Genomic DNA, 27,637 nt, shown 5'->3' on the forward strand with positions numbered 1-27,637 from the left:
GTTGGGAGATGGGCTGTGAATGATGCTTGGACTTTGAACTTAAATCCTTACTACTATACTTGTCCGTTTTCATTTCTTTGCTTAGTCCCAACTTCTTTAAGCTTAGTATTACCTCAGGGCCTTTGTACATGCTGTTCCTTTTGCCTGGAACTCTGATTCTCCCACTCCATCTCTACTCTTCACCTAATTTCTTCCCCTCTTTCAGATCTAGGCTTCTCTCCCCCTTCCTAAACCACCAACTCTAGGCTGATCCCCCCACTGTGCCCAGCATTAACATTTGTCTGTTTCCTTCTTAGCAGTTCACACACTCAGGTATTACTTTTTTGTGTTTTACGCCTGTCTTTCGCACTAGATTGTACATTACCCAAGGACAGGGGCTCTGTCTTGTTATGGCTCAGTGCATGGTACAATGTTTGATAAAGGACTGGATGAATCCCAGAGTCACCCAACAAGAATAACTAGCTATCATCTAGTTTCCCAGTCTCCCTCCAAAACTGAAGCTTAGCTGGGAACAGTTGTTTGGCCACAGTCACAAAACCGGTCACTATTTGAGAGAAATAAGACTAGTACTCACAACCACCATCTCCTCTAAGCCTTGAGTTGGGTGGTCCTGGTGAAGCATGGGTGGGCTTCACAGGGGAAAGGCCTTGGGACATAATTCTTGCCACCAAATCTAAGAGGCAGGTACTATCGTCACCATTGTCACCATTATCATCACTACCACCATCATCATCCCCATCTTACAGATGAGGAAACTGATTTGCGAGAGTTCCTGACTTGCTGGAATCCCCCAGCTGGCAAGTAGACGAGGTTCACTTCACCGAGCATCAGGACAGCGCCAGAGCCTCGTTCTGTCAGTCTGTACAATGGGCGCTTCCTGGGGTGGGCGGGGTGCAAGATGACTGAGGCAGGAGCTCGGCGGCGGGAGGAGTGAGGAACAGGGCCAGATCAAATTCCCCTTGGCAGCCCGCGGCCCTGGGCCGGGAGGGGGGCGTCTGGTTCTCATCACAGGCGGCGGCGGGCGGGGCGGGGGCAAGGCGCCGGCTCCGAGGGGCCGCCGTCGGCCGCCGGGTCCCACGCGGGGAGCAGCCCCCGCCCCGCCCGTCCCGCCCCTGCGGCCGCCCTCGGTGGTGGCCCGGCCCTCTCCGCCCGCGGCTCTCCCCTTCTGTCTCTGTCTCCAGTCTCAATCACCGTGCGTCTCTCCTGCACCCACTCTGTCTCTCTGCCCGAATCCCCGGCTCCCCTCGCAGATGAGGCGGGTCGGCGGCGCCCGGGGGCCAGCCCACCCCGCCCGATCCAGGGCTAGGCGGAGGGTCTGAGGCTGCATCCGACAGACGGAGGCACCGACGCGCTGACCAGACCCTCTGAGAGTCACCCGGGAGAGGAGCAGCCGCCGCCGAAGCTTGTACCCCGTCACCATGGTAACTCCTGCCAAGGCCTGGACCACCTTGCTCTGTCCCCTGTTGATGGGCACAGCCCTAGAGAGGGATGTCCGAGGCAGATTCCTTTTACGTTGAGACCACCTTCAGTTCCTGGCCAGGGGTCTGTGCTTAACTGACCCCACCAGAAGGGGTGGGGTGGAGGGTGCAGAAACCCATCTCTGGCGATGGCTTCCTTCCCTCCTCTCTGGACCTGCTTCTGTCCTTGTGTGAAGTGGATGCATTAAGATTGGATGTTTGGTAAACTCTGATACTGCACCATCCCATTGCACAGACCAGAGCTGAAACCTAGCTCTGAACCCTGGACAAACTTGGGGTGGTGTTACATTTCAGACCTGAGGCTGAGGGTCAGATATGTGCATTGTTGTCACCGTGTTTGGATGGGGAAAGGGTTCAAGTCCCCTCTTAGCCCAGTCGGGCACCACAGGGCAAGGTGGGTTAGGGTACCAAGGGGAGAGGAGGGACTTGTTCACCCAGGCTTGGCGTGGTGTTGCTGCTTTCGACTCAAAGAAACAAAGTCAGGTCTACTCATTGGTCCAAGAGGAAGTGCTCCCATGGGAACTGGGTGGGGAGGTAGGCCTAGGGGAGTGGGAGAGAGAGAAGGGAGGGTTATACCCCCCATGCCATGTCTTTCGGAGCTGGCACCTTGAGAAGGCTGGGGTGCTGTGTGTGTGTGTTTGTGCCAATATCTGGAAACAGAATGAAAGAAAAGCTTGTTTTCAAGGAATCTCAGCCCAGTTTCAGCCAGGAGCCCCGGGCTGGTTCACAGAAGTGGTGGGGATTTGGAAAAGGGCTCCAGGGACAGGTCACAACTTTAATCCCTGTGATGAATGAGGTTGAATCTGTGTCAGTTGAATTTGTGCACATGCCGACTTCTATACAGACAGGTTCACACATACACACACACAGCATGCAAACATTCTCACACCGCTGAACACACATGCCCTCTTGAACCCGAGCCTTGTATGCCTGCTCCCCCAGGTTGCTAGAATATGAGCATAATCACCTGCATATACACCACAGACATACTGTAAAACCAGACTCCTAAATCCACGTACCACAGGGCAGGTGTACACACACGTCGCTCTTGGAGCTGTTTGACAATAGTCATCATAAGTTAACAGATCTTCACCTCTCACCACAGGCAAGGCTCTGAGCTGGGCAATTTACATACAGGAGATCATGTAACTCACACCTCCTCCAACAGTAAACCTGCTGTATCTCCACCCCACAGATGGAGACCCAAAGCTCTGGGAACTTAAGTGACTGCCCAAGGGTCACTCTATCAGGAAGTGGCAATTAGGACACCCTGAATTCTGAACTTGCACTGGGTGGTCTTGGCCACCCCAAAGCCACTTTTTCTGGCTTCAGACTTAATGCAGTTATTTGTTTTAGAATCCAGATGCCCTGCTGAGCCGCAGACACCTCAGATCAAGGCTCAGACACTGAGTGGCTCCTCTCAAAGGGTGAACAATTCTTTCCTGAATGGGAGTGAGGGATGGATTTTCTGCTTATCTCTGTCTTTAAATATTAAAGGTTGCCACTTGACCATCTTTTCTGGAGTCAGAGTACTCCAGCCGCTCTGACTTTGGTTTCGAGTTTTCATGTTTTGTGCTCTCTTCTGCCACGGGGCCTTTGCACAACTGCTCCTTCCAGGTGGAACACCTTCCTCTAAATGAATTCCTATTCATCCTGTGTGTCTCCACCCGATGTCACCTCCTCAGGAAAGTCTTTCCCGATTCTTCTGCCTTTCACTCTAGCATGCTATGTATCTCTACATCCTGGCACCCATCACAGCTGTAATGTTTGTAGGGTGATTTGATTAATGGCCATTTAGTGTTCTGGGCAGCCCAAGGTCACAGAATCTTATGACAGGGGCTTAGGGCTTACCTAGTCCCAATTTCTTAAATTTCCATATCATTATAATAATTTTTGCATAACTACTTACTGGATAAGGTGTAAAGAAATTACAAAATGTACTACTTATTATTTACTTAATATTTTCTTGAAATCAACTACTTTGTAAGTTTAAAAATATATTTAAATAGGAAATCTTATGCCCATGAAAAATCAGTATTCATTGTCATTAATAGAAAGTAACTGAACAAATAAATGCAATGAAAGTGAATATATATTAGAAAATTGTGGCTGGATCAAGTTGGATGTAGATGATTCTAAGCCTAGGACTATTTTCTTTCTCTTAAAAGAAGTAGTAGCTAAGTGTCTGAGAGGTGTTCCATGTATATTGGCACTGAGCTTTCTCTTTGGTCTCATAAAGAGGACTGGGAGAGAATTAGAATAACTTTCTTACTGTGATTTCACATCAAGTTCATGTCCCCCCAGATCATCCCATGGGCCACCTGTGATCCCACCACATGCTTTGAAAAATGCTGGTTGAGTCCAATTCAATTCACTCAACATTGCGAAGTACCTATCTTTGCAATGGTGGGTGGTCCTCCAAAGCACCTACTGTGTGCCAGGCCCTGTGTAAGGATCAGGGCCTGGAGATGAGTCAGCCCTGGTCCCTGCCTGGGGGGCTTGCAGTCAATGGGGAAGGCAGACCACTCCCTGGGAATTCTGTGCTGAATGATGAGCAGTGGAGTCCATCACTTTGCCTGGAAGCACGTATATCATGAAAAAATTACAGTTACGGGTCGGGGGAGTTCTTTGGTGGTCCAGTGGTTAGTACTCAGGGCTTTCAGTGCCCTGGGTTCAATCGTTGGTCAAGGAACTAAGATTTCCACCAGCAGCACCCCCCCCAAAAAAAATGCAGGTGGAGTAGGGCTCTGAAGGAAGAGCTCACCCAGTCTGGGGAGGAGCTTGTGGGAATTCAGGATGTGCTTCCCAAAGTGGGGACTCCACAAAGGGTCCTGGAAGGGGAGACTTCGATGGCACTTAGATGAGCATTTCTCATTTTACAGCTTTTCATCTTAATGAGTGTTGCTGCTGCTGCTAAGTCACTTCAGTTGTGTCCGACTCTGTGCGACCCCATAGACGGCAGCCCACCAGGCTCCCCTGTTGCTGGGATTCTCCAGGCAAGAAGCAGGAACACATGATAATAAATACAAATAAATTCAAGTTGAGAATGAATTGACAGAAAGATGAATAGGAAGTATTGGGCTGGCCAAAATGTTTGGGAAAACCCAAACAAACTTTTTGGCCAACCCCATAAATAATGGATATTAAACAATAAATTAGGCTAGGTGAACAGTAAGAAAAACTCATGAATGAGATACATGGGTCATTGGGAAGCCCTGAGCTAGGGTGTATTGTGTATTAGACATAGGAAGGGGATTCTGGGGAGATTAATGGGCCACTAATGCCAGGCTTGGAGAAGGAAATGGCAACCCACTCCAGTATTCTTGCCTGGAGAATCCCATGGAGGGAGGAGTCTGGTAGACTACAGTCCACGGGGTTGCAAAGAGTGGGACATAACTGAGCTACTTCACTCACTCAATGCCAGGATGAGCTGCTCAGGCACTGGGGAGCTTCTCAAGATAGTTGAACAGTGGAAGGTACAGTTGAGTCTGTGTGTTAGAAAGACCATCATGGCCAAAGGGGAGCCTAGCCAGGTGGCAGGGAGCCTGGGGAAGAGGCAGAAGAACTGGTAGTTATGTGGGCAGGTTCATATGCTGGCTCTACCATTGACTTGGGCTCAGTTTCTTAATCTGTAAAATGGGAATAAATATACCCATCCCATAGAATTGTTGAGAAGATGAGATAAAAGAATGTATGGAAATGTTTTAGCATAAGACATGCCACAGAAGACTTGCTCAGTAGGAAGAAGCCCTAGTTATAATAGTTATTAACCTTATGTGGTTTGGGTGGGAGATGAACCCCAGGGCAGAGACAAAAGAGCCAGGAGGGAAAGGAACAAACACAGAACTAAGGCCCAGAGAGGTGAACCAAATTGCTCAAGATCACACAGATGATACACAACAAAGCTAGACTTGAACGTGGGCCTGCTGACTCCCACTTGCTTTTTAGTTCACTGCATCTGAGTTGTTTTTCCAGTTTCTGAAAGTTTTTTTTTTTTTTTTTAATAAGGAGCCAATTCTCACTCATACTTCCACCCACACAAAACTAAAAAGGATTCAAAGCAGGAGAAGCTTTAGATGGATGTGAGCAATAACTTCCTGGCACCCAGAGCAACAGAACACTGGTTAGATTTTCCTGCCAGGAGGAGTTCAAGGGGTGGGTCCCAGGTAGTTGAGCCTGGTGGTCACAGCTTGATACCCACCAGGCTGCATCAGGCTCATAGATGTATTCGGTTTGGCCAAACTTTAAAATATTGGGAGGTTTTACTAAAATGTCAGTGGATCTGGCAATGCTGGGCAAAGGCAGCACTGGGCTGGAGCTGATGAAATGGGGCATGTGCCCCAGGAGCCACAGCTCCCTACGGCTTCCCTGATTCTGAGGCCCACCATAAGGGGTCACTCGCCAAAGGGCTAGAGGGGTTATTTTCTCACACAGAGACCAATTCCGTCTTCCATGTCAACTCTCAGGCCTCTGTAGGCATTTGCATCTGTGGCTGCTGGTTTAGACCTTCCCTGGACCTGAGTAGGAAAATGGATGAGACAGCCCTTTGTAAACTTTCTCACTACCTGTGGGCTAACTGACCCCATTGGGAAACCACATGCCAGGTCCAATCCTTCCTGGATCTGATTATACCTTGAATTCTAGAAAGGCCCCACTTGGAATGGCCTTGGAGATAGATAAGCCCAATGCTTCCATTTTACAGATGGGGAAACTGAAGCCAAGATGACTCGGTGAGTCAACGGTGGAATCTCATCTTCCCTTGGCATTTCTGCCACAGAGGGGAGTAGGGGTTGAAGGTCGTAGCCTGAGGATACTGCTTACCTCAGCTTTCCTCCACCCTCTCTTTTCCCAAGCTTGGAGGTGCCGATACTAGGTGATGCTAAAATCTGTGCCTGTCGGAGCAAATGCGTAAAGCTGGACCTTTAAGAGCTCAGCCCACCTCTCAAACGGCCCAGCTAACCACAGCTGGTGAGACCATTTAAAAAGGGAACCAGACTTAGAAACACACACCCACAATCACACTTTTATATCCCCCCAATTATAAAATCTCTACAGGCTAGTTACAGAGTGTTCGGAAAATCCAGCGACTGAGGAGGAAAATTAAAACTGCGACTTACAAGCCCCTGCCCCTCACAGCCCTCAGGGGTAACTACAGTTAACACTTTATTTCATGGCCTCTCAGCTTACACACATTTTTACACAGTGGAGATCACACTGCATGGGAATTTTTCTTTAAAAAAATTCCAATAGTCACAAGAATACTTACCGCTGGAATAGGAGAGTGGTCTGGGTGGGGACCTCTTTCTTGCAGGGAGGGGCGTGGAAATCTTGACCTTTCGATTCGGGTAGTGGTTCCAGGGGTATGTACAGAGCTAAAAATGCATCAACCTGTGCCTTTTATTTGTGTTAGTCGTTCAGTCATTTCCGACTCTCTGCGACCCAGCAGGCTCCTTTGTCCATGGAATTCTCCAGACAAGCATACTGCAGTGGGTTGCCATTCCCTTCTTCAGGGGATCCTCCCAACTGAGGAATCGAACCCAGATCTCCTTCATCGTGGGCAGATTCTTTACTGTCAGAGCCACCAGGGAAGCCCGTGCACTTTCTATTTGCTTACTTGATAAAGACAAGACTTAAGATTACAATAATAATAGAGGCTCTTTGCAAAGACATTGATCAGAAATTTACAAACACCCATACTCCCCGCTCCTCTTATGCCCAGACAAGACTGCCGGGAACAGACACTCTTCTCTGTCCTTTGGCATCATACAAGGTACCATGGGTCATTCCAGAAGGTCTGTGAGCATTGTACAGGTGCCAGCCTTGCGGGCCGATCCGGCCAGGCCCATTGGTGTTTCCATCTCTGGCACTTGGTCACAGGGGAGGGGGCTGGAGGGCTACAGACAGGCTCTGGGCGGTGACACCCTCTTCTTTCTCAGCTTCAGGCTGTCTCCTGCCTCAGATTCTGTCGAGGAGCAGTTAAAGGTGCAGCCAGGCTGTGCTCACAGGGGAGGAATGGAAACATGTTGATTAAGTTTCACGGAAATCATTTTGAGGGGCCCACGTCTAGCCGACGGTGTTTGGGTTCCTGTGGTCCCAGGCTGGGCTGCTCGGTTGATTTTGAGTGGAGAGTGGCCAATTTTCCTCTCTGCAGCTGCCTGGGCCCCGTCACTGTGTGCTTCCCCCAATACTTGGACAGCTTATGAGCCCCTGGGGTTCAGGCCTGTAGCAGGTAGTGCTCTGGCCAAGAGCTCAGAATCATGTTAACTTAGAACATTCTTCCTTTTTACTGGCTGCTCCATATATGGTTAGAGTGTGCGGCCAGCTGAGCCAATGTGTAAAAGCCAAGGCCTCCCAGGCTACAAGCCTCTGACCGTGAGAGGTAAACAGAGTCTTTAGGCCCCACTCGAAACAGGGCAAGACAGCTGGGAAGGGTGCCCCCAAGTCTGGTGGCTGTTGGGGGCCCCAAGGCAGACTCCCAGTGATGAGGCAGAGGGTGGATTTGACCCTCCCAGACCTGGGTTGGATCCTGGCTTTTTCTCCCCTTCTCTGTGACCTTGGGCCAGATCAACCTCAGTTTCTTTATCTGCAAAATGGGATGTTCCTATTTTGCCCCTAGGATGGTTGTGTGTGGCCAAGCAGTGTGAGTAGAGAGTGTGGTTCACAGTAGGTGCCTGGAAACTGTTGTTAGTATGGGGGTGACCCTTGTGGATTCGGGAAGGGACCAGATGTCTTCATATAGAGGCCAGGACTTGAGCTTTGTTCGACAGAATGAGTAAAAATAAATAACAATTAATAACAGTAACAACAACAGCAACAACTTTTACTTTTCTTATGACTTCCTACATCCCTTATCTCCTTCTATGTCCAGAATAGTCATCTGAGCAAGACATGCAGGGGACTAGAATTCATATTTACAGATGGGGAACTGAGGCTCATCATTTTTTTTCCCCCAGACATTGGGATGCAGACTGTAGTTGAGTCACAGGTGGTCCCAGAGTGAAACTAAGTAACGTGGAATAGTGTGGTTAGAGTCTGTCTCTTTCAAACTCTCCTCTGATCTGAGCACCCAGGGAGTAAGCCTCCCTCTGTGAAAAGATGTCTTTAACACCTTTCTAGAGTGTGGTGATCAGAGAGTGTTCTGACCTTCAGGAAGTCACCAAATATCCCTAGAATTTAATGGCAGTATTTGTTTTCATTGTTTACTGTTTGTTTTCAATATTTTTTAAAAATATAGTTGACTTACAATGTTATGTTAATTTCTGCTGTGCAGCAGGGTGGTTCAGTTATACATATATACACACTTTTTATTATTTTCCATTGTGATTTACCAGAGGATATTTTTTAAAGCAAGCGCTGCTTTCTTAGAAGTTTATTTACTGTTTTTATTTTTGGTTGTGCTGGGTCTTTGTTGCTGTGCACAGCCCTTCTCTGGTTGTGTGAGCAGGGAAGGGGCTCCTGTTTGGCTGTGGCTTCTCACTGTCGTGGCCTCTCTTCCCTACTTCGTGCTGTCGTGGCTACGGGCTCTAGGGCACACGGGCTTCAGTATTGCTGCATGCGGGCTCAGGAGTTGAAGTGCAGGGGCTTAATTGCTTCATGGCATGCGGGATCTTCCTGGACCAGGGATTGAACCCATGTCTTCTGGGTTGGCAGGTGGGTTCTTAACCACTGGACCACCAGGGAAGTCCTACCATAGGGTACTGAATGTAGGTCTCTCTGCTACACAGCAGGACCTCGCTGTTTACCCATTGCCTTTTGTTTTTTTTTTAATTAAATTTTACTGAAGTATAGTTGCTATGCAAATCCATTACTCTTTTTTTTTAAATGGTTTATTTTTATGGAAATTGAATAGTAAAAATAGATTTTATATAATAAATGTGTAATTATTTTATAGTTATATATTAAATTATTTGCATAAATATACACTTACAGAGGGGCTTCTCCAATGGTTCAGTTGTAAAGAATCTACCTGCAATGCAGGAGACACGGGTTTGAGGTCTCAATCCCTGGGTTGAGAAGATTCCCTGGAGGAGGGCATGGCAACCCACTCCAGTAGTCTTGCCTGGACAATCACACGGACAGAGGAGCCTGGCAGGCTACAGTCCATAGGTCACAAAGAGCTGGACATGACTGAAGCAACTGAGCACACAGTTACATGAGATATACATATATATGGCTATTATAATAATACATGTAAATATACTTATGAATAAATATAAACGAATACATATTTCAATACATTGAAAAAATAAGTATCAGTTCAGTCACTCAGTCATGTCCGACTCTTTGCAACCCCATGAATCGCAGCACGCCAGGCCTCCCTGTCCATCACCAACTCCCGGAGTTCACTCAGACTCACGTCCATCGAGTCAGTGATGCCATCCAGCCATCTTATCCTCTGTCGTCCCCTTCTCCTCCTGCCCCCAATTCCTCCCATCAATAAAATGATATAAAAACTACCCAATGCATCTTTGGTTTATTTTTGGAGTTACATTCTAGTTAGGCCAACTTATATTGATTTTTCCATTTAAAGTAGTGATATAATAATAATTGTAACCTGACTACAAAAAAAGCAGTGATGGCTGTCGTTTAAAGTGCTTACTAAGTGCTAGACTTTGGCAGAGAATCTACGTGTACTCTCTCACTCAACCTGTCTCAACTCTTTAACGCAGGTAGGATGATAGTCTCCAGCTTTAAAGATGAGGAAATGGAAGCAAAGAGAGTTAAGTAACTTGCCAGGTCACGTGACCAATAAATGGCAGAGCTAGACAAACCGACAAAAGTCCAGCACAGCTGAAAATAATAAATAAATGATTTTTTTAAAAAGATGCAATTATGTATGTAAGTTTTTAAGAAGTAATAAGCGGAGGGACTTACCTGGTGGTCCAGTGGTTAAGCCTTTACGCTTCCACGGCAGGGAGTGTGCGTTCCTTCCCTTGTCTGGGAACTAGAATCCTGAAGCGTGACCAAGAGATTAAAAAAAAAAAAAGTGAGTGGATTTGAAGAAAAGTAGTAAATGATGATAGTACAAAAGGTATTAAAAAGAAAAGGTATTCAGATACGCTAATATTCATGAAGGTGACAATAAATGATTAAATTTCCAAAAACAAAACAAAACATAGCTAGCCCAACTCCATGTGCCCACGAGGAACGAGGCCCAGCAAGGAAGTGCCTACTCCAGGCAGCACAGCAGAGTAGGACCTAGGAGAGGGGAGGGACGGGTGGCAGCCTGAGTTAGGGTGTCTGTGTGTTCATGGGTGTCAGACAGGGTCCCCCAACTTCCTGTCCCCACTGCTGGCCTCAGGATTAGATGGCCAGGGAGGAGAGGTGGTATTGGGATTACTGGGTGTTGGCCAGGGGAGGCATTGAGAGAAGTCCCCAGGCCAGATGAGCTTTTCCTTGTTCTTCGAAATCAAACCCCATCCCCATGCTAGTGTGAAAATAGCGCCTCCTGGGCTTGTGCACTGCTGTGTGTGGGGGTGTGTCCCCTCTGAGCTTCCTGCTGTCATGCCAGGACCCTCCTTCCTTCAGAATGGGGGCTGTAGACATTCTTTCATTGGTTCTACAGAGAGCAGTAGAGGGCCTCCCTTGCGCTCAGCTCTGTGGGTGCTGGTGACCCAGCAGTGACCCTGACACTTGTCTAAATGCCCTGAGCTAGCATCCCTTGCTTTATAGCCTCCTGGCATTGGAATCTTTCTGGGATGGAGAAATGCATTTTTCCTTCTCCTCAAAGTCTCTATTTTATTCCCTATCTCCAGGGACCTCATTTAGAAAAATGATTTTTCTGCCCTAGATAGGCCTTCTTTATGTTGAAGTCTTATTTATTCTCGTCTTCCTTTACACCCCTCAACAATAGATGGACTCATAACGGCACCCAATCTGGGGCAACCAAAAGGGCTTTCATCAGGCTTTTGAAGAGCTGAAAATCACAACCCACGGATCCCACCAGACCTGGTTGGGAACCTCTGGCCTTGTTCCACTTGCCCATTTTACAGGTGGAAAAGCTGTGACTCAGAGAGGGACACTTTATTCATCCCTCCACATTTACTGAGAACCCATTTTATGCCAGGAACGAAGACCCTAGATGAATAGGAGCCAGAGCTGGCTGTGTTAGTTTCTGTTGCTGCTGAAATAAATGACCACAAGTCTAGTAGCTTACAGCAACATGAATTTGTTATCTTGCATCTCTCTATAGATCAGCAGGTCCAACTCATTGGGCTCACTTCAAGGTGTTGATGGGCTGCATTCCTTCCTGGAGACTCTCAGTGAGAATCCGTTCGCCTTCCCCAGCTTCTTGGAGCCGCCCACATTCCTTGGCTCTGCCTCCATTTTCAAAGCCAGCAGCATGTCCTCTCTCGGATGCTTCTTCCACGGTCACATTTCCTCCTGACTTTTGCCTCTTCTGCATTCTCTTCCACTTTTGAAGATGCTTGTTACTGGATTGGGCCCACTTGAATAATCCAAAATAATCTCCCCATTTTAAATCCAGCTGATTAGCAACTTTTATTCCATCTGCAATTTTAGTTCCTCTTTGCCACGTAAGGGGATTTAGTGACAGGTTCCACAGATTAGAATGTGGGCATTTGGGGGCGGGGGGCGTTATTCTGAATACCACTCCTGTCCTCAGGGAGCCTGGGCTCCACCAAGGGAGACAAAATCAGTGTGGCGTTCGCCATGGAGGCTGAGAAAAGGGGACACTTGACCCAGCTGGGATGGGAGCGGGAGGTCAGAGAAAGTCTGGAAGAGATGATGGACTGGCTGGGATGTTGCATATGAGAAGGAGTTAGTTTAGTGAGCATGGAGGTGGGAGGCATCCCTGGAGGAAGGAACAGCATGTGCGAAGCCTGGAAGTGAGGAAGAGAGTGCTGTGTCCTTGTGGCAGAAGCCTGGGGAGAATAGTGAGGCTGGAGGCCAGGCTAGCTGCTTTCTAAAGCCAGTGAGAAACCTGTGAGCAGGTTTTGAGCAGGAGACTTGCAAGGCCAGGTTTGCATTAAAAAATATATATATATATATTTATTTGGCTGTGCTGGGTCTTAATCGTGGCACATGGAATCTTCGATCATCATTGTGGCATGCGAGATCGTTGGTGGTGGTGCTGGTTGCTCAGACGTGTCCAGCTGTTTACGACCCCATGGACTGTAGCCCCCCAGGCTCCTCTGTCCATGGAATTCTGCAGGCAAGAATACTGGAGTAGGTTGCCATGCCCTTCTCCAGGGGATCTTCCCGATCCAGGGATCCAACCCAGGTCTCCCACATTACAGGCAGATTCTTTACTGTTTGAGCTACCTGGGAAGCGAGATTGTTAGTTGCGGCATGTAGGATCTAGTTCTCTGATCAAGAATCAAACCCAGGCCCCTTGCATTGGGAGTGTGGAATCTTAGCCACTGGACCACCAGGGAAATCCCCCAGGTTTGCATTTGAGAAAGATCACCCTGGGGTCCTGTTGGAGAAATGGCTGGGAAGGAGACTAGAGATGGGAAACCAGTGACGATGTGATTCAGTAAAAGAAGTGATGGGGACCTGGATCAAGGCAAGGAAGGGGAACAGAGCAGAGGGAGTGGGTTGGTGAACTGTTGGAGATGAGAAGACTATAGGATACAGTTGACAGTTGCCTGTGGGCAGGAGAGGCAGGAGGAAGGGGCAAGATGATGAGCAGATTTCTGGTTTAGGAGTCTGACTGGATGAGGGGGCCAATCACTAAGGTAGGGTTGTGGAGAAGGAGTAGGCTTAGGAGGGTATGTGTTGATGGTCTGTTCCCAAGAAACACCTAGGGAAGGCATCCTCCATATATGAATATGGGCACTTGTATCAATTATACCAACTTGTATCTGTTGGTTATAGCTGTGTAACAAACCACCCCAAACAAGTAGTATAAAACAGCAACCACTTATTATCACTCATGTGTCCGAATATGGCTGGGGCTTGCCTGATCCAGGCTGGGCTTTGCTGGTGGCTCACCTTCAAACTGCAGGCTTGCAGGTCAGCTAAGTAGCCAGATTTGGGATTGTTGACCACCCCTTCCCTTCTGGCCCTGACCTGAATGCCTTCCCTTGTTCTACTCTACCTTGGACCAGCAGATGATAACCGAGCAAAGAGCTACAGGAGGGGAGGGAATCAGGATGTCTTAAGGAGGAGCATTCTAGGCAGAGGCAACAGCCAGTACAAAGGCCCTGAGGTGAGATTTTGCCTAGTGTTTGAAGAACAGGAAGAAAAGCAGTGTGGCTGGAGGGGGTGTGTGAGTGGGAAGGGGTAGCAGAGGAAGTCAGAGTTAGCCAGGACCTTAGTCACATGGGGCCAGGAAGGTCCTGGGAAGTGGCCACTACTCTTATTGTTATTGCTGCTATCACCTTCCATCCTCTTCTCCTGTCCCCCGCAGGACCCCCCATCCCTGGATGCAGCCATCCAGCACGCCCTGGCGGGCCTCTATCCCCCTTTTGAGGCAACAGCACCTACCATCCTGGGTCAGGTGTTCCGTCTCCTGGATTCTGACTTCCGGGGCGATGGACTGAACTTCCTCCTGGATTTCCTGATCCCTGCCAAGCGCCTGTGTGAACAAGTGCGTGAAGCAGCCTGTGTAAGTTGAAAGGGACATGAGGTCAGGGTACAAGCTCTCCCAGAAGGGCTGGAGGTGAGCAGAGAAGGAAATGGGCTGGTGTGTGTCTTGTTGAAGAGCACGAACTGAGGATGTGGGATGGTTTTCGGGTGTTAATTGCTTGCCCCCCAAAAGACTTAAGCCCCATAGATGGACAGGAAGGTCCCTTGGGCCTTTACCCTCTGACATCTAGGAGTCAATCACATTTGCACTTTAAATAACAAGGAGGGAGGCCTGGGTAAAGCATCCATGTGGATTCTCTGGCCCCCAGGAATTGATACTGTGGACATCAACTGGCTATCTTGACTGAAGTGGGAAAGCTTCAGTAGAAATAGTAGAGAATGTCCCAGACCTTCCTTGGAGCCCTTGTGGCATCAGAACTCTTGCTTTCCTCCCTGGATGATGAATGAACGAATACCAACTTTGATCAATTAATAGGGACCGCCTAGAGCACCTGGTTGGCTCAGTAAGAAGGGATTCTATGAATGGTTAATTATGTCTTCAATGTTTAAGGATGCAATAGACATACTAGTGCTTGTCTGACTCTTTGTGACCCCATGGACTGTAGCCTGCCAGGCTCCTCTATCCATGGGATTCTCCAGTCAAGAATACTGGAGTGGGTTGTCATTTCCTCCTCCAGGGGATCTTCCTGACCTAGGAATCGAACCCATGCCTCCTGCACTGGCAGGAAGATTCTTTACCACTGAGCCACCTGGAAAGTCAATGAGACTCCTTCAAACCCAGATCTCAAGGAGCCCTCTCCTGAGGCAAAGTGGAAAGAAAAGTGTTTTAGGCAGAACTCATTGGCTGCAAATGACAGATCCTTACTTAGGTCAGGACAAGGTGATCCTGACATGAGTCTGAGGTGATCCACTAATCAGACCCCTTCAGGACTCTGTCTCTTGTCTCTGCTTCTACTGCTTGTCAGGATCATTCTTACAAGCTAGGTGTTTCCTCAAGGGTGGAGCCCAGGGCAGCACCAGGATCAAACCCTACTCTGAAGAAGAAAATGAACTCTTCCCCATCAGTTGCAGATAGAAAACCACAAGGGAGAATCCTGATTGGCTGGGCTTGAGTCTTGCTCCCGTGCTTGGACCAATCATTGAGACAAGAGGAATGAGGTACCAGGATTGGCCAGGTTTGGATCCTGTGTCTATCCTTGGACCAATTATTGCAGCCAGAGGAATGGATAGGAGGACTTTGCAGACTTGAATCGTATACCTCCCTCTGTGCTCAGAGGGTGGAGATTGTTTTAAGAAAAGGTTAGGGAGAGGTCTTTGGAGACCAAAAGCTTCATGGAACTTACCCTCATCCTTCAGAGTTGCTGATTCTGCTCTGCCCTTCTGTTATTCAATGCCCACCCCTAACTGCTCTAGCCTCAAGAATTGCTAAGAGCATCTTAGGTCCTACTAGCCTTTCCTGAGTTGCTCATATCTGTCAGGGACCTGGCATATCAGGAACAGAAATAAATGGAGGAATTATGTGCATCATTTCAGTGATAGAAAAGAATTGAATGCAGTTCAGGCTTAGGAGGCTAGAATAAGAGATGGTTGGAACTGGAAGGAAATAGGTCATTTCATTCTAGGTGCTTAGCACGGTGGCTAGCACATAGAAATAGCTCCATACACATTCACTGTTCTTGGACGAGAAGAAAGAGTCTCGCTGAAACATTGCAGCCAATTTCCACATATCCATGTTGACATTATTTAAGCTGTATCCTCCCCATCCTTCCCTCCTGGCTCAGTAGTAAAAAATCCGCCTGCCAATGTAGGAGGCACAGGTTTGATCCCTGGGTCGGGAAGCACTCTTGGAGGAGGAAAAGGCAACCCACTCCAGTATTCTTGCCTGAAAAATCCCATGGGCAGAGGAGCCTGGTGGGCTACAATCCATGGGTTGCAAAAAGTCGAATATGACTGAGCCACTGATCACACACACAGTGGTTCCCCATCTTTATTTCTTCTCCCTAACAAACTATACATCTACCAGCTTCTTTTATTTGGCCATTAAAACTGCATTTGCACTGTTCCTTTCCCATTTATTCTGGGGGCAAAGATCACAATAGTTAGATTTTTTATATTTTAAATTATGGACAACTTTAATTGTAATTATAGGTGAATTTGTGTCACCACAGAGCAGGGAGTGGTGGCATGGAATTAATGTATGCCCCCAGGGGTCAGGTGCCCAAGGTTCAAATCCAGTCTCCATCACTATGAAGTTGGGGGATCCGTGTCTCCTCTCTGAACTTCAGTTTCCTCATAAGGAAAGCAGGCATGTTAATAACACAGGATGTACATACCTCACTGAGATGATACACACAGCTTAGCACAGAACCTGGCATGAGGAAATTGTTCAGTAGCTGCTGGCTGTTACTTTACCACTGTCTCCTTTCTCCCTATGAACTAAGAATGCTCTGGCCTCAAAGTCTTTCTTTGTAACCACCAGCACCCAGACAGACAGCCACAATCAATGAAGCCTAGGGAGACTGGAGACAAACATATGGCTGATTCTAAATGTGAGCACAAGTCCTCCTTTCGCTGCTTTTCAGCTGTGTGATGACGAGGCTTTTTTTTTTTTTTTTCCATCTCTCTGAGCCTTGATTTTCTCATCTGTAAAGTGGGAATGATAGTTCCTGAACTGCCTGCACTCCTGAATTACTGTGAGTCAAATAAGATGATCATAACAGTCATTTCTATGGTGATTTGCTATTTGCAAAATACCACTCGGCTGTTTCATCTCATTCACTGAGAAGTGGAGGGAGGGGGAAAGATGCTGTAAACAGCAGAGGACTATATGAAGAGGGTGAAATAACGCACAGACTTGTGGTTTATGGATAGAAAGTTTCTTGGAGATAGCCAAATCTGTCGTGTAACTGAAATGAACTGGCTTATCAACAAGGCAGGTACAGGTATGGTCGGATCTCATCATTCCCCCAATTCATAATTCCAGAAAACACCTGCTTGATTCACAGGAAGTTCAGTGTCATTCTCTGCAAGTCTCCCATACACTCATCCAAATTACATGAGATTATTGGAGCTTATTTGATCTGCGGGAATCAGACTCTTTCCCAAGTCAGGAAGAGAAAGACCTGTTTTCAGTTTGGTGAAGCTGTTGTTTCTGTTGATGCCACTAGGTGTCACTGTTGAACACTGGGCCCGCACAGCGCCGACTAAGTGAGCATGCACGAACATCTACTCATTACATTTTACGCATTGCATTGTTTTTTAAAAAACATACATGTATTTATGATCTCACTTAATACTCATACCAACCCAATAATATCAATGTGTGTATTGGTATCTGAGCTCAGTCACTCAGTTGTGTCTGATTCTTTGTGACTCCCTGGATTGCAGCCAGCCAAGCTCCTCCATCCATGAGATTTTTCCAGGCAAGAGTGCCTGAGTGGGTTGTCATTTCCTTCTCCAGGGGATCTTCCTGACCCAGGAATTGAACCTGCATCTCCTGCATTGGCAGGCGGATTCTTTACCACATGGGAAAGTCCTAATAATACCAATATGAATCATTATTCCTATTTGCAAATAGGGAAGCTGAGGCTCAAAGAAATTATGTCATTTGCACAAGTTAGCAATACAGACCTTGGAACCCATGTCTCCCTGGCCCTAAAGTGGAGGGTTCAACTTGAACTGGGTTGAGAGGAGTTTTGATGGTTGGAAAGGAGAAGGCAGCCAGCAGGACAATCCTCATGGAAAAGGCTCTTGCTAACTGGTGCCTGGCGCTCAGAGCTTTTCTCCCTTGGCCCAGTAGGTGAGCAAGTATTGGTATTTTCAAGGTCAGGGCCAGGACTAGGGGGAGCAAGAGGCATGGAGGGCCCAATGTTTAAGGAGGCACTCCTCTCAGGGCTGCGTGACTTGCAGGATGCTGAGAGCGGGGCCTCCTTGGATGCTGTGTCCTAGGCACCTTTCTTGCCTCACCTGAGTCCTCGACCTGTTCAACGTTCCTTCTGGGAGAGGGAAGGAAGAAACCCGTGGGCGGGGCTTTCAGAGCCCGATTCTCTGATGCTGTCTCCTCCTCTTTGCAGGCCCCCTACTCACACCGCCTCTTCCTGCACGAGGGCTGGCCGCTGTGCCTGCGGGATGAGGTTGTGGTCCACCTGGCACCCCTCAATCCCCTCTTACTACGCCAAGGTGACTTCTACCTCCAAGTCGAGCCCCGGGAGGAGCAGTCCGTCTGCCTCACGATCAAGTGCCTCTCTGTGGACCTCCGCACAGTGGACACGAAGCCTGTCCCTGAGTCATCCTATCCTTTACTTTTCACCCAAGCCTGGCTGGAGGCCATCAACAGTGACTCTGAGGGCAGTCCCCTACACAACTGCCTGGTAGCTTCAGAAGATGGCATGGCCCCTGTGCCCTGGACCAAGATAACCAGCCCAGAGTTTGTGGATGACAGACCCCCAGCAGTGCATCTCCTCTCCCCAGCCTGGGAGTCCCTTCAGTTAGAGGCACTGGATTTGAGCAGCTCTCAAGAGCTGCACCAGGCCAGGTGCCCAGATAGGCAGGTGCTGCTTGTCCAGAGTTTGGGCAAGGGCAGGACACACAGGAACAAGTACCCAGGACTCATCAAGGTGGAGCAAGCTGGACCTGGGGAGGTGGGCTTCAGGGTGGACAGTGTGGCCAGCCAGGACCTGGAGGGAGAGTATGTGGCTCTTCTGGACTTTTCCCAAGAGAGCAGAGAAGGGTCTCCCAGTAAGGAGGTGTCGACGCCCAATGGGTATCCTTTGGGGGCACCAGAAGAGCTATCTGGAACCAAGGAAATCCCTTTCTCTCAAAGGATGCTTCCTCTGTCAGGGGCCAGTGGAGAGCCTTCCTTGGAAAAATGGGCTTGTGAGAAGCCTGAAAGCTTGGGGGAGAAACCCTGTGTTTGGGGCTTGAGGAGAAAGGCTAATGATAAAGTCCCTACCCAAGACTCAGAACACCAGCCCCGAGAGCCATACCTCAGCATCTTTGTAAACCCACTGCATTGTGCATCTGGCCTCGGGACAGGTGGCTCAGAAGAGCCACCCGCCTCCAAGACACAGGGCATTCAGGGAAACTCAGAGAACGTGGTCCAGCTCAAGCCAGGACCAAAACAAGCATCCTCTCCCCGGCTCTGCCCAGCTTCTCCTCTTGCTGCTCCAGCCTCCAAAACCAAGATGGAAGAGAGGACCAAACAGGGCAATGGGAGACTTGCCAAACCTGTGACCAACCCTGGTCGAAACACTTCCTCTACTGGGTCGCCCACTCCTGGGCTCAAATTCTCATTCTTAAAGGGGCAGAAGCAAGCCCCTGCGGCCCCAGAGAAAGCCTCACTCCAGCATGATGGGCCCTGGAAAGTCTTGTGTTCACTCTACTCACCCAAACCCAACCGAGCCAAGTGCTTAGGGAAAGGTAAGATGCCTGCATGCTCAGCTGGAGAGGGCAACTGTTCTCTAGATGTGATCAGGTGACAAGGTGGTGTAGGATGTCAGGGACGAGATTCATCTGGGCTGGGTCCATCTCAGGGGCTTAGAGCATGGGGTGGCATGTCAAGAAGCTTAAGGTCTCTTGAGCCTGTAATTGAGCAAGATTCTGTGGTTGTGTTGAGACAGCCTGAGTCTATACCCCAGTTTGGCCATAAACTGTCTGGGTGACCATGATCAATGACTTAACCTCTGTAAGGCCAGGTCTCCCTGTCTGTGCAGTGAGGATCTCGTCTGCCTCCTCGAGTTGTTTTGCGGTTCAAAGACAACACCAATAGTAAGGAGCTCAGCACAATGCCTGCCACATAGGAGATCGATATTGTAAGCGCTTATCGTTAGGCAGAATGTGAGAAAACATTTTCCCTGGGAAAATCCATCTTCTGCAATATTCTTTGTTGTTTATCCGCAGCTGGAACAACTCAGACCGAAACATCTGGCCTAGACGCTGACTCAGACCCAGTGACTGAGGAAAAGGCTGACTTCCCAGAAGCTTCTGCCGGCCCTCCAGAAAAAAGCCCCGCTCTGGACGAGGACCCCCCAGGGCTTGAGCCCAGGATTGGGGCCCTGAGCGTGGAGATATTCCATTCCAGGATTGCATGCCTGCCAGGTCCTCAGGGGCTGTAGGGGCGAGTGGAGGTGAAGGGGAGGGAGCGGTGGGGGTGGGGATGGGGTGGCTGACAATCTTCAGATGTTGGTGGGTGTGGGGGAGCAGGGAAGGTCCTAGATGCCTGTGTTCTGGACCAGGCCTCCCTGGGACTCAGATTCTTCATCTTTCCAATGAAGGAGGTTAAAGAAATTTCTAGGTATTCCTTCATCCATCTATCCATTCCTCCCTCCCTCCCTCCATCCATCCATCTGTCTTACTTCCAGTGAGGCCATCAAGGTGAATGTCTTAGGTCAGGTTCCCTAGAAGCAAAGCTTAAGACAGGGATCCTTGGGGTAGTGATTTATTTTCCTGAAGGTTGCTTTCAGGGGAAGGGGAGTGAGGGAGGCAGGGCAAGGCAGGGGAGAAGCTAAGCCAGGATGTGACCTGATTCTCTGAGGGTGGGGCAGCTCTGGAGCATGAATTACATCACAGAGATTGTTCTATCTTAAGGTTCAGGGGCTGACCTGTTGTACACCTGGATCTGTGAGTCATCAGCAGCAGGCTGATCCTGGGATGAGGATGCAAGTGAACCCGTGACCCAGTTCAGCGGAGGGCAATTCTTCAGACAAGGGGACATCTCTGGGCCAATTTACAGCCTGTAACTACAGCCTCTGGGGGATGAGTGCTCTGACCTGATAACGGGGGTCTGATTGGGGTGTCAACGTCATCCAGTACTGAGAGTGTTATCACTCTTGTTTAACATTTTTTCATCTTTGCAATAAAGATTTATTGAGCACCTACTGTGCGTCAGACCCTGGGCTTAGCACTGAGGCTTCAGCAGAGAACCAAGCCTGCTCTCAGGAAGCATATTCTGGGAGTAAATTCAACAGGTTATTACAGTAGGTTATTATAATTCACAGTAAAATGTGACTCTGTGGCATTACAGGGGACTTTGGGAGGCGCGATGAGGCCCCTGGGCTGCTTGGGGTAGAGGAGAGGTCAGGCAAGACTTCCTGAAGGAAGTAACGTGAAACTCAGTCCTGTAGTATGAGTAGGTGTTATCTGTGTAAAACGGTGGGGATGGTGTTCCAGGCACAGAGAACAGCATGTGCAGAGTTCTCCAAGCAAGAGAAACCACTGTGCTTTCTGGGAACTGACTGTCCTGCAAGTCTGTTTTATTTCATAGACATCTAAATTTCTGCGGACGTATCCGGGGGGACACTGATCTGTCATTTTGTTTTGTTTTCCTTTTTAAAAATATTTACTTATTTATTTGGCTGCCTCGAGTCTTCGTTCTGGCATGTGGGTTCTTTGTTGTGGGCGACTCTCTAGCTGCAGCACGTGGGCTCAGTAGTTGCAGTGCTGGGGCTTAGTTGCCCGTGGCATGTGGGATCTTAGTTCCCCAACCAGGGATCGAGCCCCTGTCCCCTGCATTGGAAGGCGGATTCTTAACCATTGGACCACCAGGGCAGTCCCTGCTCTGTCACTTTAAAACTCCTGGAGGACATTGTCTGTCTTCTTGGTCATCTTTGTTGAAGCTCAGGCTGTTTGTTCCTATATTGGTGCTAAGTTGCTTCAGTCGTGTCTGACTCTTTGCGACCCCATGGACTGCAGCCTGCCAGGCCCCTCCGTCCATGGAATTCTCGAGGCAAGAATACTGGAGTGGGTTGCCATGCCCTCTTCCAGGGGATCTTCCCTACCTAGGGATTGAACCTGCGTCTCTTATGTTTCCTGCATTGGCAGGTGGGTTCTTTACCACTAGCACCATCTAGGAAGCCCCGCCCCCATGTTAATTGTTCACAAAGTCTCACAATCCTTCTGTGTTCTAGATGGTTGCACCCGTGTGTAAGGCAACACTTGCGAAGGTGGTTAAGTTTGTTGAAGGCTTCATGAGCTACAAAGGGTCTCCCACACTTCCACACTGCGGAGGGGGTTGTACCTGCACGGAGTCGACAGTGCTCACTGAAGGGTGGCCTTGAGTGAGGTGACTCTGGGGGTCAGGGCTGTGAGTCCAGAGTGCAGGACAGGCCCAGTTTCCAGTGGCCAGGGCCTCTTTCCCCCTGCTAGACTTTCCCTTCCCCACAGTGTAGACAGACTGTGCTGACCCCCTGGGCCTCAGACTCTTGACCCTTGTGGGGAGCATGGGGCACACTGTCTGGATTCCTGGAACAGGAAATAGTCTGTGGAGAAATCATGGTTAGATGTCTGCAAGAATAAATAGTGGGACTTCCCTTGTGGTCCAAACTCTGCGTGCAGGGGGCACTGGTTCAATCCCTGGTCAGGGAAGATCCCGTATGCCGCGTGGTATGGCCAAAAAAAAAAAAAGAGTAAATAGTGACCTGTCAGCTGTGGAATGCACACTCACTACATGGGGGCTGAGATGAGGACAGAGATAATGGCTATTACAACAACTGCTGTTTATGAGGCCCTTGCCCTGTGTTAAATGTTTCTCAGGAACTGTTTCATTTAGTCTTTGAAATAGCCTAATCCGCTCAGTATTGTATTCTCCCCATTTAACAGATGAGGAAACAGGCTCAGAGACACACTGACTTGTCTAAGGACACAGAACAAGTCAGTGCAGAACTGGGACTTCAGTTCCTGTCTGTGTGATCCCAAAGCTCATTCTGTGAGCTCTGTTCTGCCCAAGGTGCCCAGGGCAAGGGGTGCCCAGAGAAGGGTGAGGCTGCCTCCGCATGGAGGATGGTTTTGGGGATGACTTTTCTGAAGAAGTAGTTTTTGAACTGGGTCTTGAGGGATGAATGGGAGTTCAGATGGAGAAGAGAAAGGGCATTCCAGACAGAGGGACTAGTACAGGCAAAGCCTAGAGGCCACAGAGTAGGTTCCTATAGAAGGGGCTCCAGCAAAGTGCTCACTGCTCATGTGTGTGCTTTCTCTTCCAGGCGGTCGGGACAGGGCGGGGCGGCCCCTGCTCCTGGTGTCGACCACCAAGGGCCCCTGGGAGGCGCCGTGGTGCACGGCCTCGGAGGTCACCAAGCTGTTTTCTTACCTGTGCACCATCCCCAGGTAAGGGGCTGGGCCAGCCTGACCACCCCATGCCCCCTCGGCCCCTCAGCCCAGAGCCCAGCACCAGGTACCATATGAAGAGACATCACATCCTCTTGGTCCTGAGCCAGATGATGGGAAGAAAGCAGGACAGACCAAAAAAGCAGGATAGTCCCTGACACGGGGGCGTTCCCAGGCTGGTGGGGGAGATGGATGGTATGCAAGGAGCCAGCCACGGACCAGCAGCTCTCGGGAGTGTTAGTGTGGTGAAGAAAACAGGGATATCGTAGATCAGTGCGGTTCTCAAACTCAACAGGCATCGGAACCATCTGGAGGGCTGTTAAAACAGATGGTTGGGCCCCACCTCCAGAGTTTCTGGTTCAGTTGACTGGTCTGCATACGACCTGACGATGTGTATTTCTAACAAGTTTCCTGGTGATACTGATGTGGGTGGGCTGCAAACACATTTTGAGAGCCTCCGTTGTAAAAGGAAGGGCGAGGGGCGGTTAGTTTCAACTGAGAAATCAGGGAAGTCTTCCCTGAGGAAGTGATACTTGAGTTGGTGATGTACAGGGAAGCCTGGCATGCTGTAGTCCACAGGGTCGCAAAGAGACAGACTGAGCGACTGAACTGAACTGATCTGAATTATAAATATTTGTTGAACAAATGAAGGAAAGGGTGAATGGGTGAAGGAATGAATAAGCGAGAGAGCAAAAGAATGAGTGAGTGATGAGGCTCACTCATCACTGATGATGAGTGATGACCAGGCTTATTTCTACCACCGCCCCTTCCCTCTACCTCCCATAAGACTTCAGGTTGGACTGCCTGGGGAAGAGATTCCATCTTTCCTCTGAGTCGCAGTGCCCAGGCAGAGGTGGGCTGGGGAGGGAGTCGGGGGACCCTTTGGAACCTCCTCCTCCAACTCCACCCCATGGGAGCCAACACTGCCACCTGCTGGCCACTGAGATTTTTCTACCCTTTGTCCAAAGAGGAGTGGTTTTTCCCGTCTGAAGGGGAGATGGAATCCACCCCCGCCCCCTACCAATCTGCTGTGTGACCTGGGAGTGGTTACTTTGCCTCTCTGAAATGCCCCCTGAAAAAGGGAGATGACCAAGTGGGCTGTGAGGACCAAGCATGATCACAAAAAGGGAAGTGAGGTGCAGTGTGAACTGCGCATTTGTTGTTTTTCAGTCGCTCAGTCATGTCCGAGTCTTTTCGACCCCATGGACTGCAGCACGCCAGGCTTCCCTGTCCTTCACCATCTCCCGGAATTTGCTCAAATTCATGTCCATTGAGTTGGTGATGCCATCCAACCATCCCATCCTCTGTCATCCCCTTCTCCTGCCTTCAACCTTTCCCAGTACCAAGGTATTTTCTAATGAGTCAGCTCTTCGCATCAGGTGCCCAGAGCACTGGAGCTTCAGCTTCAGCATCAGTGCTTCTAGCGAATATTCAGGACTGATTTCCTTTAGGGTTGCACCTGGGGATTTCCTTTAGCACTGCGCATGGGGTTCTCATATGCTGGGCTTGCCTCTTCATTCCTGTTGTGAACCACCATTGCTGGGCACCTGCCCTGAGACAGGCTTCATACTGGGTCGTGCTGGGGACCCCAATCCTCCTATATTGGGCCTTGACCTCTATGGGTGTCCAGGCTGGCAGTGGAGGCAGGGGTGGAAATGAACTTCCCTCCCAGTATGGGCACAGCCAGAAGCAGGTGAGGACCTGAAGTCAGAGCCCTGTCCTCACCTCCAAGAGCCTCCTCTCACTGTGTGCTATGTCACTGCCCAGCACCTCAGTTTCCCCTCTCACGACAGTGATAACAGCAGACATTGACATCCCTGTTTCTAATCCATCAGTCCTCATCACAGCCCCCGGAAGCCTACACTATCATTAGCCCCATTTACAGCTGGGAAACTGACTTCTAGAGAGGTGAAACAACATGCCCAGGTCACTGCCACAGCTCCACATCTCACACTGGCCACCTCTGGCTTTGGTCTGTGACTTGGGTGGTTGTAAGACTTGAAGGCAGTTGGGGGTTACTTTCCCAGTCTGATCGAATGGCCAGGGTAATTGGAACCACAGACTGCCTGGCTCCACCCCCTACCCACTGGACACATTTCTTGAAGGACGAGCAGGGGTGGAAGTGAAGCATCCTTACTGACAATTGAAACTGTTTGGAAAATCCCAAGGTAATCACTGAAAAGTACCCTGTGAACCGGTGAGGATGTTTGGGCTGCAAGTAACAAACTCCAACTCAAAATGTCTTATCTGATACGGAAATGTAGCAGTCTTTGTCTCTGCCTTATAGCTCTTTGTAAGAACATTTTAAAGGAGAAAATGTCTTTCCCAGAAGTCTCCAAGAAACATCTCCTCACATCTCATTGGCCAGAAAATGTCACATGGTCCCTATCTAAACCAATCATTGGCCAGGGGAATTGGGTCAGCTGTTGGCCTCAACCAATCAGAATCCAGGCCCTGGGGGCGGAAGGGATGTGGTTATAGGAAGAAAGTTGGATTCTTGAACAAAATGAGCCTTCTCCCCCAACAAAAGGGGTGAATGAAGGTTGGGTGACTCACCTACTGCAACTGGGATAGTAGCATATAGTTTATGATTATTAGGGTGTCTGAGAGAGCTGTGTGAGGTACTGTAGGAGGCCTGAAGAGGGAGCAATACGCTCTGCCTGGAGAAGAATCATGGAGGGCTCTCTGGAAGTGGTGTGTGTTGGGGGCTTGGGGAGGCACTGGAAATTTGTCTTGTAGGATGAAGAGTGCAGTAGTACCCAGGTTTTTGGCAGCCAGTTTCCCTCACCTTCCACTGGGTCCTTCCCCTTCGAGGGCCTGATTCAACCAATAAGACTGCCAATTCTGTTTACCACCCACAGGCCTGAAGATAAAACTAAGGGGTTGGCAGTTGTGATTGATGCTAGGAAACAGCCCCCACATCCCGGTCTGGTCAGTGCCCTGCAGGCCACCCAGGTGAGTGGAAGTGGACAGCCTCAGCCTACCAAGTTTTAGAAGCACTGGAGGCCTTTGGATATTCACAGATCCTGGGGATGCTCAGAGCTAGGACTGGGACCCCAGGCAGGGAACCTTAGTTGCAGATAATAGAAACCCCAGCCCAGGGGATTTCCCTGGTGGTCCAGTGGGTAAGACTCTGTATTTCCACTGCAGGGGGCTTGGGTTCGTTTCCTGTTTGGGGAACTAAGATCCCACATGCTGTGCAGCAAAAGAAACCCCAACCCAAACATGCTTAAAGACAAAGGTCATTGGTTGATGTGACTCAGTCTGGAAATTAAATCCAGCCTCAAGTACGACTTGATTTGGGGGCTCAGATATTGTCCCCAGGATCTGGTTTCTCTCCCCATTTCTGGCTCCATTCCTCCGGGAGAGTGCCATTATCAGCCAGGACCCACTCTTTTGGCTGTGCGGTCCCCACCGTCTCTAATTTCATATGATCTGTCATTTAAATCCAAAAGAAAAGAGCAATTCTTTTCCCAGAAGTCCCAGCAAAAGCTTTCTTGAGGACCTTCTTAGCCCCCGTTGGCTCAGGTGTCCATCCATCAGTCAACCTCTGTGGTCAGGGGACTGTGGCACACTGATTGGCTGAGGTTTAGCTCACGTAAATCTCACCAACTGAGAATGGGGCAGGGAAGAGATTCATAACTCACCAGTACAGGCAGCAGCATAAACGGAAGCTTGGGATAAGCTCACCTTGTGGTCTGACTTCCACCCCATCTCCTCCTACTTCTCCCTTTCTGGATGGGGAAACTGAGACCCAGAGGGGGCGGGGCACCCAGAAAGTCTGCAACCCAGCTTGAACCTGCTGTTCCCTTGACTTCCGATGACTCCCAATAAATCATTTGACTCATCCTCCAAATAAGGATCCCAGGCCTCCCTTCCATGTGGATCCCAGGCATGCGGAACCCTTACCCTGTCCCCATGGCCCATTTGCCCGCATCTTAGAGGGGAAGCTCGGTGAGGGCCTAGGCAGATCAGCTCTGAAATGGTTCTCTCTGACAGGCGCTGGTCCCAGCCTCCATCCGTGCCATGCTTTTCCTGGGGGAGAAGGAGGCAGCTCTCCAGCTGGAGGCACTACCTGACATCCAGGTAAGGGGAAGGCAGCATTGGTTGAGGTGCAGAGGAGTTGGGCTTGCGCTGAGCTGGGGTGAAGAATGGTGGCCCTGGAATAATAGAGTGCAAGTCAATTAGATATGAGGCCTGGATGCTACAAGGCTCCTGCCCAGCCCCCATGGTGTGCAAGTGTGCTCAGTCACGTCTGATTCTTTGCGACCTCATGGACTGTAGCCTGTCAGGCTCCTCTGTCCATGGAATTCTCCAGGTGAGAATACTGGAGTGGGTTGCCATTTCCTCCTCCAGGGGATCTTCCCGACCCAGGGATTGAATCTGTGTGCCCTACATTGGTAGGCAGAATCTTTACCACTCAACCACCAGGGGTGCCTACAGATTTCGTGGGGAATCACTGGTTCCCCAAGTACTGATTAAGTGGTTCTGGGTTGGGCCTGGGATTC

The 27,637-nt window shown here is 49.4% G+C and overlaps 1 protein-coding gene and 1 long non-coding RNA gene across 7 annotated transcripts in view; one reads left to right on the forward strand and one right to left on the reverse strand.

Annotated features, from left to right (window-relative positions):
- The first annotated feature begins 1,126 nt into the window (after window positions 1-1,126).
- KIAA1755 (KIAA1755 ortholog) overlaps window positions 1,127-27,637 on the forward strand; it is a 38,723-nt gene continuing 12,212 nt past the window's right edge. For 5 of the 6 annotated variants that reach the window (XR_015138637.1, XR_015138638.1, XM_086330866.1 and 2 more), the window contains exons 1-7: window positions 1,127-1,421; window positions 13,852-14,049; window positions 18,104-19,448; window positions 19,929-20,126; window positions 23,006-23,129; window positions 25,991-26,084; window positions 27,129-27,215. Coding sequence is in view for 4 of the 6 variants with exons in the window: in XM_086330866.1 (XP_086186992.1) it covers window positions 1,419-1,421; window positions 13,852-14,049; window positions 18,104-19,448; window positions 19,929-20,126; window positions 23,006-23,129; window positions 25,991-26,084; window positions 27,129-27,215 (2,049 nt within the window). In the remaining 2 variants the exon portion in view is untranslated. Of the gene's footprint in view, window positions 1,422-13,851; window positions 14,050-18,103; window positions 19,449-19,928; window positions 20,127-20,615; window positions 20,906-23,005; window positions 23,130-25,990; window positions 26,085-27,128; window positions 27,216-27,637 lie in introns of those variants that run through there. The other variant, XM_086330870.1, reaches the window with a different exon arrangement.
- On the reverse strand, window positions 6,629-27,289 carry LOC147360267 (uncharacterized). Its single transcript, XR_015138639.1, has 4 exons — window positions 27,039-27,289; window positions 13,929-14,019; window positions 10,353-10,430; window positions 6,629-7,471 (listed from the first exon to the last, which is right to left on the reverse strand). It is a non-coding gene; the product is annotated as an uncharacterized LOC147360267 (long non-coding RNA).

This window comes from Bos grunniens, chromosome 13 (genome assembly GCF_055505025.1).
Source record: "Bos grunniens cultivar Pamir isolate PY7600 chromosome 13, Bosgru_T2T1.0, whole genome shotgun sequence".
In the NCBI taxonomy this organism is placed as follows: domain Eukaryota; kingdom Metazoa; phylum Chordata; class Mammalia; order Artiodactyla; family Bovidae; genus Bos; species Bos grunniens.